Raw genomic sequence first — 13,555 nt, 5'->3', positions numbered from 1 at the left:
CACTATCGACTTGATTTGTATAGATCTCCATATTTTCTCATTTTGACTACAATATAATTAAGACTAGACTCAATTTTAAAAAGAGTGCCAAAAATGAACACAGTGCTGAAGGTATGTACAGAACCTTGGGCTCATATTTCCTACATTACTTTATAGGGTGTTCACCCATAAAATGATTAATTAATTCAAGGTTTATACAATTCAAGGTTTATACAAATATGTCCATTCTATAGAGAGTTGCGTCAGAAAAACAACATCCCCAACCCCATGTCTCTACTCAGAATGTAGCATGTTTAGAGTGACTGGGTTGTGGTCATGTTTAGAGTGACTGGGATGTGGTCATGTTTAGAGTGACTGGGTTGTGGTCATGTTTAGAGTGACTGGGATGTGGTCATGTTTAGAGTGACTGGGATGTGGTCACTGCTCCACCGCAGAACGGCGCTAACTTTCAACGTCAACTGACCCGCTAACTAGCGGCTGCAGGTTCGTGAGTGAATACATGGGCTTTTTCTAAATGAAATCCACGGAATGCAAAACAAAAAATGGGGACTAAATATATATATATATATATTTTTACAAAGCTAACAGACAATTTCAATATCCACCCTCCAAAGACAACCTGTTCCTGTTTGATGGTGTATTTCTGTCTTTCCCGTAAATCGCCGTTGAAACTAGCAATGGTAACTGCAAATTAACCTTCTTATTTAATCAACACTGGCAAGTTCATTAAGGTTATAATATTGTAGTTAACGATTTAATGAATAATTCTACGTGATTTATAATGATAGGGCAAAGAGAACTACATTTTGACTTTTAATGTCGTAGCTCCCTCTTGACTTGCCCCATTTTTATGAACATTCCAGCGCAGTAAGCCCTATACTTTATATGTTTATTAGACTAATGAAATTACCAAATAAAACCTTTGTGCCATGGGCCTTCTTTCCCCAGACTTGTAGAGGACATTGTCAGGGAACAGTTGAACCATGATATCTAGATGCCAGTCACACTTGAATCAGTCAAATAAAGACTTCAATGAAACCGCAGTGTTTAGCTTCTAAAACATCAGACTAATAATCATGTCTAGGGTTGCAACATTCTGGTAACTCTCCCAACATTTTTCCTGCAATTCCGGTTGGAGGATTTCCAGATTTCTTGCTTATTCTCTCCTGATTCCAGGAATCTTCCAACCAAACACTTCTGGAATTTTGGAAAGTTACCAGAATTTTGCAACCCTCATGTCCATTGTCCCATTAAAGTGTTGTTTGTATTAACAATGCAAACTCATTCTGTCAAAACATCACTCACTCCAAGGTTACTTTAACCATTATGATTTTCCATATTATAACGTGCATTGACACCATGATCATTGTGTGTGGAGAGAATAATTCTTCTTGAGTGACAGAAAGGTATGAAAATGTTCCAGTCAGTCACCATTATATTGGGCCTTTATAAGGAGGTGTCTGTCAATCTGGGTTGAGACACTAGCGCAGTTTCAGTCTCTCTACCCGGTCAACCCCCTACTCTTTTATCCGTAAGTTACTAGGGGTAGATCTGGGCATTGGGGCTTCTCACTGCCTCCACCCGGGCGGAGGGGTAGAGTTGGGGGCCGTCAGTCGGTGAGGGAGGTGGAGGTGTTGATGTGCCCCAGGGAGCGGGAGTCGGCCCCCAGGGAGCGGGAGTCGGCCCCCAGGGAGCGGGAGTCGGCCCCCAGGGAGCGGGAGTCGGCCCCCAGGGAGGCCAACAGCAGCTCAGACCGGCAATGGAGGTGGAAGAGCAGGTCCTCAGCTAGCGTCTCCACACTGCAGTAACGCACCTTCTCCAGGTCAAAGATATCCTTCAGGAAGAACAGCACATGATCCTGGTGGGGAGAGCGGAGGAAGAGAATTAGATATAGACTCTTTGGGCCGGTTTCTAAGACACCGATCAAGCCTAGTCCTGCTTTTCAGTCCAGTCTAGGAAACCGGTTCATTGAGTAGGGGTTATGGAGACATGGAACATCCTTAAAAAACAGATTGATTGATATGGAGTAGTGTTACGATGGCTGAGTCTCCCCTGACTTCAGCTGGACAACCTGATCAAATAAAAGGTAATATTATTCTACCTTGAAGAAGCAGCAGAAGTCGTGCAGGGAGGTATTGGGCCCTAGGAAGCCCCAGGCCAGGACAGGACTGATCTGCTCACACACAGAGTAGAAGTGGGCTATGAACCCATCACGCACCTAGAGGACGAGGACAAGGGTTTGAATACAGGCTAACCACAAAAGTACCATTTTCAAAAATTCCAGCAAAAAAACATTGCTGTACCCTCATGTGTTGTCTCTTCTGCTTCAGCACCGACCAACAGCTAGACGCCACCGCCTGTCAACACAAAACACAACACACTGCAATGCTGCTAAAACATTCTCACCCATCACCGCCTATTCTAGACAGACTTTTTTTCATGGTCCTTCGAACCGGACACAACGTGGGTCTCTGGGCTGTAGTTGTCTACGTGGGGAGACGTAGTGTCTCCGACTCACCGTCTCTTTGAAGGACGAGTTGAGCCAGCGGTTGTTGACAATGTTCTGGATGGAGATGGGAGGATTCTCCAGGTCCTCAAATGAGTCCATCAGGATGAAGTCCAACACGACGTCATAGAAGTTCAGGTATTTCACCTGGTGAGGAGGAATAACATTATACAGTCAGATCAGTGTGTGTTTGAGATCAGGATGAAGTCCAACAGGATGTTTAGGTGTTTTACCTATAGCAGGGGAACATATAAAACACTTTCAGATCTCTCTCTGTGTGTGTGTGTGTCAGCGCGAGAGAGAGAGAGACAGAGAGAGAGAGAGACACAGAGACAGAGAGAGAGCGACAGCGCGAGAGAGACAGAGAGAGCAACAGAGAGACAGAGAGAGAGAGACGGAGAGAGACAGAGAGAGCGACAGAGAGAGCGACACAGAGAGAGAGACACAGAGAGAGACAGAGACAGACAGAGAGACAGAGTGTGTGTGTCTCACCCCTCTCGTGGCCAGCAGTGGGACAGTGTGTGTGTCTCACCCCTCTCGTGGCCAGCAGTGGGACAGAGTGTGTGTGTCTCACCCCTCTCGTGGCCAGCAGTGGGACAGAGTGTGTGTGTCTCACCCCTCTCGTGGCCAGCAGTGGGACAGTGTGTGTGTGTCTCACCCCTCTCGTGGCCAGCAGTGGGACAGTGTGTGTGTGTCTCACCCCTCTCGTGGCCAGCAGTGGGACAGTGTGTGTGTGTCTCACCCCTCTCGTGGCCAGCAGTGGGACAGTGTGTGTGTGTCTCACCCCTCTCGTGGCCAGTGTGTGTGTGTCTCACCCCTCTCGTGGCCAGCAGTGGGACAGTGTGTGTGTGTCTCACCCCTCTCGTGGCCAGTGTGTGTGTGTCTCACCCCTCTCGTGGCCAGCTCCACCTCTGTGTTCTCCCAGTGTGTGTGTGTGTCTCACCCCTCTCGTGGCCAGCAGTGGGACAGTGTGTGTGTGTCTCACCCCTCTCGTGGCCAGCAGTGGGACAGTGTGTGTGTGTCTCACCCCTCTCGTGGCCAGCTCCACCTCTGTGTTCTCCCAGTGTGTGTGTGTGTGTCTCACCCCTCTCGTGGCCAGCTCCACCTCTGTGTTCTCCCAGTGTGTGTGTGTGTCTCACCCCTCTCGTGGCCAGCTCCACCTCTGTGTTCTCCCAGTGTTCCGGGTGCTCCAGGAAAACGATCATCTCCTCAAACACTTCCTCAAACCTCTTTGGGCTCTGTCGACCAATCACACAACTCCATTAAGAATATTGGCCAATCACATACCTCCGTTAGAGTAGGCAAACACTATCGACCAATCAAAAACATCTGTCAGACAGGAGCACCCAATCAGCTGATCAAACCTCAAACCTGTTTGGGCTCTGTCGACCAATCACACAACTCCGTTAAGAATACATTTACATTTTAGTCATTTAGCAGACGCTGTTATCCAGAGCGACTTACAGTTAGTGCGTGCACACATTTTGTATACTTTCTTCAAGTACAGTGAAATGCCTGTCTTGCTTGCCCTTTCCCAACAATTAGCATTATTAGCCAATAACAAACCTTAGCCAATCACAAAAAGCACCCACTCAGCTGATCAAACCAGTGGGACTATCCTATCACATAGCCAGTCAGTAACAACTAATGGTAGAAGTGTATAGTTTCCCCATTAATAGTTTCTCTAAAACAACTCTTACATTACTTAATAAATATAATTATTATCTTATCTTACCTTACGTGCTTTTACAATTATGGAAGACAGGATCTTCTTTCCGGTTTCAGCCAGAAACGTCCTCGTTGCTCTCTCACACAGAATCAGCTGGAGATGGAACGGACCAATCACCAGTTTAGAGTACAGTACGACAGTGGCATGGTACGGTTTACCAGGATGTATTCTTTACGAGTATAGAGGCACATACTTGACAGGCCTGCCGCACGCAGTGTAACTTGGCCAGGAAGTCGGTGTCCCCAAGACACTGCAGCAGCTCAGTCCTGGAAAAAAACAAGGAAACAAGGAATTATAGTCACAGAAATTACTAGGAGTCAACACTGACCAGGAGGCAATACACATTACTAGGAGTCAACACTGACCAGGAGACAAACATTACTAGGAGTCAACACTGACCAGGGGGCAATAAACATTACTAGGAGTCAACACTGACCAGGGGGCAATAAACATTACTAGGAGTCAACACTGACCAGGAGGCAATAAACATTACTAGGAGTCAACACTGACCAGGGGGCAATAAACATTACTAGGAGTCAACACTGACCAGGAGGCAATAAACATTACTAGGAGTCAACACTGACCAGGAGGCAATAAACATTACTAGGAGTCAACACTGACCAGGAGACAATAAACATTACTAGGAGTCAACACTGACCAGGAGACAAACATTACTAGGAGTCAACACTGACCAGGGGGCAATAAACATTACTAGGAGTCAACACTGACCAGGAGACAATAAATATTACTAGGAGTCAACACTGACCAGGAGACAATAAAACATTATTAGGAGTCACTTAAAGGAAAACTCCACCCAAAAACTATCTTTTGGTATGTTTCATTAGTCCATTGTTGGCATAGTCCCAAAATGTTTTGCTTGTCAGCAATCAAGTTAAGATATGTTACTTTAAAAATACAGAAATCATCCCCTTATAATGATGCGGCATCATATGACGCAAAATGCATCATACGGGGATGATTTCTGTATTTTGAATTCCAAGTTACATATCTTTCTGACAAAACAAAACATTTTGGGACTATGTCAACAATGGACTAATGAAATAAATACCAAAAATATAGTTTTTGGGTGGAATTTTCATTTAACAGGAGACAAAACATTAGGCTCAACACTTAACAGGAGACAATGCATTAGAAGTGAGACGACACCACATCATCAACCAACAGGAGAGACAAGGTGCAGCTCAAATTAAAATAAATAAATAAATCATAGGAACTATAAGAAGAGAGAGAACAGTAGCCTCTCCGTCTCACCTGTGCACTCTGCAGGAGATCTCTCCCTCCTCAGCCAACTGTACGGCCTCCTCATAGAAGGGGTTAATAACTATAGCAGACCCCAGGACATAGGCACTACACCGCTCCCTGTGCTGCTCGGACAACAGAGAACATATGGTTAATAACTATAGACATAGGCACTACGCAGCTCCCCGTGCTGCTCTGACAACAGAGAACATATGGTTAATAACTATAGACATAGGCACTACACCGCTCCCTGTGCTGCTCGGACAACAGAGAACATATGGTTAATAACTATAGACATAGGCACTACACCGCTCCCTGTGCTGCTCGGACAACAGAGAACATATGGTTAATAACTATAGACATAGGCACTACACCGCTCCCTGTGCTGCTCGGACAACAGAGAACATATGGTTAATAACTATAGACATAGGCACTACACCGCTCCCTGTGCTGCTCGGACAACAGAGAACATATGGTTAATAACTATAGACATAGGCACTACACCGCTCCCTGTGCTGCTCGGACAACAGAGAACATATGGTTAATAACTATAGACATAGGCACTACACCGCTCCCTGTGCTGCTCGGACAACAGAGAACATATGGTTAATAACTATAGACATAGGCACTACACCGCTCCCTGTGCTGCTCGGACAACAGAGAACATATGGTTAATAACTATAGACATAGGCACTACACCGCTCCCTGTGCTGCTCGGACAACAGAGAACATATGGTTAATAACTATAGACATAGGCACTACACCGCTCCCTGTGCTGCTCGGACAACAGAGAACATATGGTTAATAACTATAGACATAGGCACTGCACCGCTCCCTGTGCTGCTCGGACAACAGAGAACATATGGTTAATAACTATAGACATAGGCACTACACCGCTCCCTGTGCTGCTCGGACAACAGAGAACATATGGTTAATAACTATAGACATAGGCACTACACCGCTCCCTGTGCTGCTCGGACAACAGAGAACATATGGTTAATAACTATAGACATAGGCACTACACCGCTCCCTGTGCTGCTCGGACAACAGAGAACATATGGTTAATAACTATAGACATAGGCACTACACCGCTCCCTGTGCTGCTCGGACAACAGAGAACATATGGTTAATAACTATAGACATAGGCACTACACCGCTCCCTGTGCTGCTCGGACAACAGAGAACATATGGTTAATAACTATAGACATAGGCACTACACCGCTCCCCGTGCTGCTCGGACAACAGAGAACATATGGTTAATAACTATAGACATAGGCACTACACCGCTCCCTGTGCTGCTCGGACAACAGAGAACATATGGTTAATAACTATAGACATAGGCACTACACCGCTCCCCGTGCTGCTCGGACAACAGAGAACATATGGTTAATAACTATAGACATAGGCACTGCACCGCTCCCTGTGCTGCTCGGACAACAGAGAACATATGGTTAATAACTATACATGTGGGTTACAAGGGGTAGTGGCACCGACACCCCAGGATATGTAGGCAGTCGCAGCTCCCTGTGCTGACAAGAGAGAGATTATACAGCGCCTTTGAAAAGTATTCAGACCCCTTTTGATTTTGTCACATTTTATTGCGTTACAAAGTGGGATTAAAGTTAAATGTAATTGTTATTTTGTCAACAATCTACACAAAATGCTGTGGTCAAAGTGGAAGAAAAATTGTCCCAAAAAAAAAGAAAGAAGATGAATAGAAATTAAATAACTAAAATATAGTCGTTGCGTCAGTATTCAGCTCCCTGAGTCAATACATGTTAGAAACACCTTTGCCATCGATTTCAGCTGCGTCTTCTTGGGCAAGTCTCCAAGAGCATTGCACACCTGGATTATTATACACTGCTCAAACACTAAAATAACACATCCTAGATCTGAATGAATGAAATAATCTTATTAAATACTTTTTTCTTTACATAGTTGAATGTGCTGACAACAAAATCACACAAAAATTATCAATGGAAATCAAATTTATCAACCCATGGAGGTCTGGATTTGGAGTCACCCTCAAAATTAAAGTGGAAAACCACACTACAGGCTGATCCAACTTTGATGTAATGTCCTTAAAGCAAGTCAAAATGAGGCTCAGTAGTGTGTGTGGCCTCCACGTGCCTGTATGACCTCCCTACAACGCCTGGGCATGCTCCTGATGAGGTGGCGGATGGTCTCCTGAGGGATCTCCTCCCAGACCTGGACTAAAGCATCCGCCAACTCCTGGACAGTCTGTGGTGCAACGTGGCATTGGTGGATGGAGCGAGACATGATGTCCCAGATGTGCTCAATTGGATTCAGGTCTGGGGAACGGGCGGGCCAGTCCATAGCATCAATGCCTTCCTCTTGCAGGAACTGCTGACACACTCCAGCCACATGAGGTCTAGCATTGTCTTGCATTAGGAGGAACCCAGGGCCAACCGCACCAGCATATGGTCTCACAAGGGGTCTGAGGATCTCATCTCGGTACCTAATGGCAGTCAGGCTACCTCTGGCGAGCACATGGAGGGCTGTGCGGCCCCCCAAAGAAATGCCACCCCACACCATGACTGACCCACCGCCAAACCGGTCATCCTGGAGGATGTTGCAGGCAGCAGAACGTTCTCCACGGCGTCTCCAGACTCTGTCACGTCTGTCACGTGCTCAGTGTGAACCTGCTTTCATCTGTGAAGAGCACAGGGTGCCAGTGGCGAATTTGCCAATCTTGGTGTTCTCTGGCAAATGCCAAACGTCCTGCACGGTGTTGGGCTGTAAGCACAACCCCCACCTGTGGACGTCGGGCCCTCATACCACCCTCATGGAGTCTGTTTCTGACCGTTTGAGCAGACACATGCACATTTGTGGCCTGCTGGAGGTCATTTTGCAGGGCTCTGGCAGTGCTCCTCCTGCTCCTCCTTGCACAAAGGCGGAGGTAGCGGTCCTGCTGCTGGGTTGTTGCCCTCCTACGGCCTCCTCCACGTCTCCTGATGTACTGGCCTGTCTCCTGGTAGCGCCTCCATGCTCTGGACACTACGCTGACAGACACAGCAAACCTTCTTGCCACAGCTCGCATTGATGTGCCATCCTGGATGAGCTACACTACCTGAGCCACTTGTGTGGGTTGTAGACTCCGTCTCATGCTACCACTAGAGTGAAAGCACCGCCAGCATTCGAAAGGTGACCAAAACATCAGCCAGGAAGCATAGGAACTGAGAAGTGGTCTGTGGTCACCACCTGCAAAACCAGTCCTTTATTGGGGGTGTCTTTCTAATTGCCTATAATTTCCACCTGTTGTCTATTCCATTTGCACAACAGCATGTGAAATGTATTGTCGATCAGTGTTGCTTCCTAAGTGGACAGTTTGATTTCACAGAAGTGTGATTGACTTGGAGTTACATTGTGTTGTTTAAGTGTTCCCTTTATTTTTTTGAGCAGTGTATATATATAGAATACAGTGAATCTTGAATCTTTTTGAAAAGACGAATGGGCAAATATTGTATTATATATATATATATATATATATTATACAATGTTTGCCCATTCGTCTTTTCAAAAAGCCCTGTCAAGATTTTGGGGATCATGATTAGACAGCAATGAAGTCAAATTTAACTTCGCCAACATTCACTGTATTCTTGGTAAGCAACTCCATTGTATATTTGGTTTTGTGTTTTAGGTGATTGTCCTGCTGAAAGGTGAATTTGTCTCCCAGTGTCTGGTGGACAGCAGACTGAAGCAGGTTTTCCTCTAGGATTTTTCCTGTGCTTAGCTCCATCCCGTTAATTTTTATCCTGAAAAACTCCCTAGCATTTGCCGATGTCAAGCATACCCATAACATGATGCAGCCACCACCATGTTTGAAAATAAGGAGGCAGTTATTCAGTGACGTGTTGGATTTGCCCTAAACATTAGGCTTTGCGTATTTAGGCCCCAAAAAAAGTTTACTTTAGTGCCTTGTTGCATACAAGATTCTGTATATTTGTATTATTTTCACTTATTATTGTGGAGTCACTACAATGTTGTTGATCCATCCTCAGTTTTCTACCATCACAGACATCACCAATGACCTTATGTAACCTCCCTGACCAGTTTCATTCCCGCCCTGCAGCTCAGTTCAGAAGGAAGACCATCTTTGATGTGTCTGGCAGTGGCGGTTGGTGCAGTGTTTTGATGAATACTTTTTTTTTAAAATGTGTTTGAGCCAATCAGTTGTGTTGTGACAAGTTGGGGTGGTATACAGAAGATATCCCTATTTGGTAAAATACCAAGTCCATATTATGGCAAGAACAGCTCAAATAAGCAAAGAAAAACAGTCCATTACTTTAAAACATGAAGGTCAGTCAATACGGAACATTTCAAGAACTTTGAAAATGTCTTCAAGTGCAGTCGCAAAACCATCAAGTGCTATGATGAAACTGGCTATCATGAGGACCGCCACAGGAAAGGAAGACCCAGAGTTACCTCTGCTGCAGAGGATAAGTTCATTAGAGTTACCAGCCTCAGAAATTGCAGCCCAAATAAATGCTTCAGAGTTCAAGTAACAGACGCATCTTAACATCAACTGTTCAGAGGAGACTGAGTGAATCAGGCCTTCATGGTCAAATTGCTGCAAAGAAACCACTACTAAAATGGACACCAATAAGAAGAGGAGACCTGCTTGGGCCAAGAAACACGAGCAATGGACATCAGACCGGTGGAAATCTGTCCTTTGGTCTGATGAGTCCAAATTGGAGAATTTTGGTTCCAACCGCCATGTCTTTGTGAGACGCGGTGTGGGTGAACGGATGATCTTCGCATGTGTATTTCCCACCGAAAAGCATGGAGGAGGTGGTGTTATGGTGTGGGGGTGCTTTGCTGGTGACACGGTCTGTGATTTATTTAGAATTCAAGGCACACTTAACCAGCATGGCTACCACAGCATTCTGCAGCGATACGCCATCCCATCTGGTTTGGGCTTAGTGGGACTATCATTTGTTTTTCAACAAGACAATGACCCAACACACCTCCAGGCTGTGTAAGAGCTATTTTACCAAGAAGGAGAGTGATGGAGTGCTGCATCAGATGACCTGGCCTCCACAATCCCTCGACCTCAACCAAATTGAGATGGTTTAGGATGAGTCGGACCACAGAGTGAAGGAAAAGCAGCCAACAAGTGCTCAGCATATGTGGGAACTCCTTCAAGACTGTTGGAAAAGCATTCCAGGTGAAGCTGGTTGAGAGAATGCCAAGAGTGTGCAAAGCTGTCGTCAAGGCAAAGGGTGGCTATTGAAGAATCTCAAATATATTTTGATTTGTTTAAGACTTTTTTGATTACTTCATGATTCCATATGTGCTATTTCATAGTTGATGTCTTCACTATTATTCTACAATGTAGAAAATAGGGAAAATAAAAACCCTTGAATGAGTAGGTGTGTCCAAACGTTTGACTGGTAGGTCAGTTAGGATCACCACTTTTTTTTATTTTAAGAATGTGAAATGTCAGAATAATAGTAGAGAGAATGATTTATTTCAGCTTTTATTTCTTTCGTCACATTCCCAGTGGGTCAGAAGTTTACATACACTCAATTAGTATTTGGTAGCATTGCCTTTAAATTGTTTAACTTGGGTCAAACGTTTCGGGTAGCCTTCCACAAGCTTCCCACAATAAGTTGGGTGAATTTTGGCCCATTCCTCCTGACAGAGCTGGTGTAACTGAGTCAGGTTTGTAGGCCTCCTTGCTCGCACACCCTTTAGCAGTTCTGCCCACACATTTTCTATAGGATTGAGGTCAGAGCTTTGTGATGGCCACTCCAATACCTTGACTTTGTTGTCCTTAAGCCATTTTGCCACAACTCTGGAAGTATGCTTGGGGTCATTGTCCATTTGGAAGACCCATTTGCGACCAAGCTTTAACTTCCTGACTGATGTCTTGAGACGTTGCTTCAACATATCCACATAATTCTCCTTCCTCATGATGCCATCTATTTTGTGAAGTGCACCAGTCCCTCCTGCATCAAAGCACCCCCACAGCATGATGCTGCCACCCCCGTGCTTCACGGTTGGGATGGTGTTCGTCGGCTTGCAAGCCACCTCCTTTTTCCTCCAAACATAACGATGGTCATTATGGCCAAACAGTTCTATTTTTGTTTCATCAGACCAGAGGACATTTCTCCAAAAAGTACGATCTTTGTCCCCATGTGCAGTTGCAAACCGTAGTCTGGCTTTATGGCGGTTTTGGAGCAGTGGCTTCTTCCTTGCTGAGCGGCCTTTCAGGTTATGTCGATATAGGACTCGTTTTACTGTGGATATAGATACTTTTGTACCCGTTTCCTCCAGCATCTTCACAAGGTCCTTTGCTGTTGTTCTGTTCTATTCTGGTCAAGGATCATATCTCCTCTACCTTACCTGTCACCCTAGACCCACTTCAATTTCCTTACCGCCCCAATAGATCCACAGACGATGCAATCGCCATCACACTGTACACTGCCCTATCCCATCTGGACAAGAGGAATACCTATGTAAGAATGCTGTTCATTGACTACAGCTCAGCATTCAACACCATAGTACCCTCCAAGCTCATCATTAAGCTTGAGGCCCTGGGTCTGAACCCCGCCCTGTGCAACTGGGTCCTGGACTTCCTGATGGGCCGCCCCCAGGTGGTGAAGGTAGGAAACAACACCTCCACTACGCTGATCCTCAACACTGGGGCCCCACAAGGGTGCGTGCTCAGCCCCCTCCTGTACTCTCTGTTCACCCATGACTGCGTGGCCAAGCACGCCTCCAACTCAATCATCAAGTTTGCAGACGACACAACAGTAGTAGGCTTGATTACCAACAATGACGAGACCGCCTACAGGGAGGAGGTGAGGGCTCTGGGAGTGTGGTGCCAGGAAAATAACCTCTCACTCAACGTCAACAAAACAAAGGAGAAGATCGTGGACTTCAGGAAACGGCAGAGGGTGCACCCCCCTATCCACATCGACGGGACCGCAGTGGAGAAGGTGGAAAGCTTCAAGTTCCTTGGCGTACACAACACTGACAAACAGAAATGGTCCACCCACGCATACAGTGTGGTGAAGGAGGCCCAACAGAGCCTCTTCAACCTCAGGAGGCTGAATAAATTTGTCTTGGCACCTAAAACCCTCACAAACTTTTACAGATGCACAATTGAGAGCATCCTGTCGGGCTGTATCACCGCCTGGTATGGCAACTGCAGGGCTCTCCAGAGGGTGGTGCGGTCTGCCGAACGCATTACCGGGGGCAAACTACCCGCCCTCCAGGACACCTACAGCACCCGATGTCACAGGAAGGCCAAAAAGATAATCAAGGACATCAACCAACCGAGTCACTGCCTGTTCACCCCGCTATCATCCAGAAGGCGAGGTCAGTACAGGTGCGTCAAAGCTGGGACCGAGAGAATGAAAAACAGCTTCTATCTCAAGGCCATCAGACTGTTAAATAGCCATCACTAGCACATTAAAGGCTGCTGCTGCCTATTGAAATCACTGGCCACTTTAAGAAATGGAACACTAGTCACTTTAATAATGTTTCCATATCTTGCACTACTCATCTCATATGTATATACTGCATTCTATTCTATAATATTCTACTGTATCTTAGTCCATGCTGCTCTGTCATTGCCTGTCCATATATGTATATATTCTTAAATTCCATTCCTTAATAGATGTGTGTGTATTGGGTATATGTTGTGAAATTGTTAGATATTACTGCACTGTCGGAGCTAGAAGCACAAGCATTTCGCTACACCTGCAATAACATCTGCTAAACACGTGTATGTGACAAATAAAATGTGATTTGATTTGAATTCCTTTGACCTCATGGCTTGGTTTTTGCTCTGACATGCACTGTCAACTGTGGGACCTTATATAGACAGGTGTGTGCCTTTCCAAATCATGTCCAATCAATTGATTTACCACAGGTGGACTCCAATCAAGTTGTAGAAACATCAAGGATGATCAATGGAAACAGGATGCACCTGAGCTCAATTTCGAGTCTCATAGCAAAGGGTCTGAATAGATTTTCAGTTTCCAGGAATTGTGTACAGATCCTTGCGACATGGGGCCGTGCATTATCAT

At 45.6% G+C, this 13,555-nt stretch overlaps 1 protein-coding gene across 1 annotated transcript in view; it reads right to left on the bottom strand.

Annotated features, from left to right (window-relative positions):
* Nucleotides 1–204: 204 nt before the first annotated feature.
* miga1 (mitoguardin 1) overlaps nucleotides 205–13,555 on the bottom strand; it is a 61,765-nt gene continuing 48,414 nt past the window's right edge. The window contains exons 9-16 of the mRNA XM_084139545.1: nucleotides 5,508–5,620; nucleotides 4,429–4,501; nucleotides 4,242–4,328; nucleotides 3,646–3,744; nucleotides 2,519–2,653; nucleotides 2,304–2,357; nucleotides 2,102–2,218; nucleotides 205–1,858 (exon numbers count right to left, since the gene is read on the bottom strand). Coding sequence (XP_083995671.1) covers nucleotides 1,610–1,858; nucleotides 2,102–2,218; nucleotides 2,304–2,357; nucleotides 2,519–2,653; nucleotides 3,646–3,744; nucleotides 4,242–4,328; nucleotides 4,429–4,501; nucleotides 5,508–5,620 — 927 coding nt within the window. The 3' untranslated portion in view covers nucleotides 205–1,609. The remainder of the gene's footprint in view (nucleotides 1,859–2,101; nucleotides 2,219–2,303; nucleotides 2,358–2,518; nucleotides 2,654–3,645; nucleotides 3,745–4,241; nucleotides 4,329–4,428; nucleotides 4,502–5,507; nucleotides 5,621–13,555) is intronic.

This window comes from Coregonus lavaretus (assembly GCF_964263955.1).
Source record: "Coregonus lavaretus genome assembly, chromosome: 23".
In the NCBI taxonomy this organism is placed as follows: Eukaryota; Metazoa; Chordata; class Actinopteri; order Salmoniformes; family Salmonidae; genus Coregonus; species Coregonus lavaretus.
Note: the sequence above shows the minus strand (reverse complement) of the source record. Positions and strands in the feature narration are given on the sequence as shown.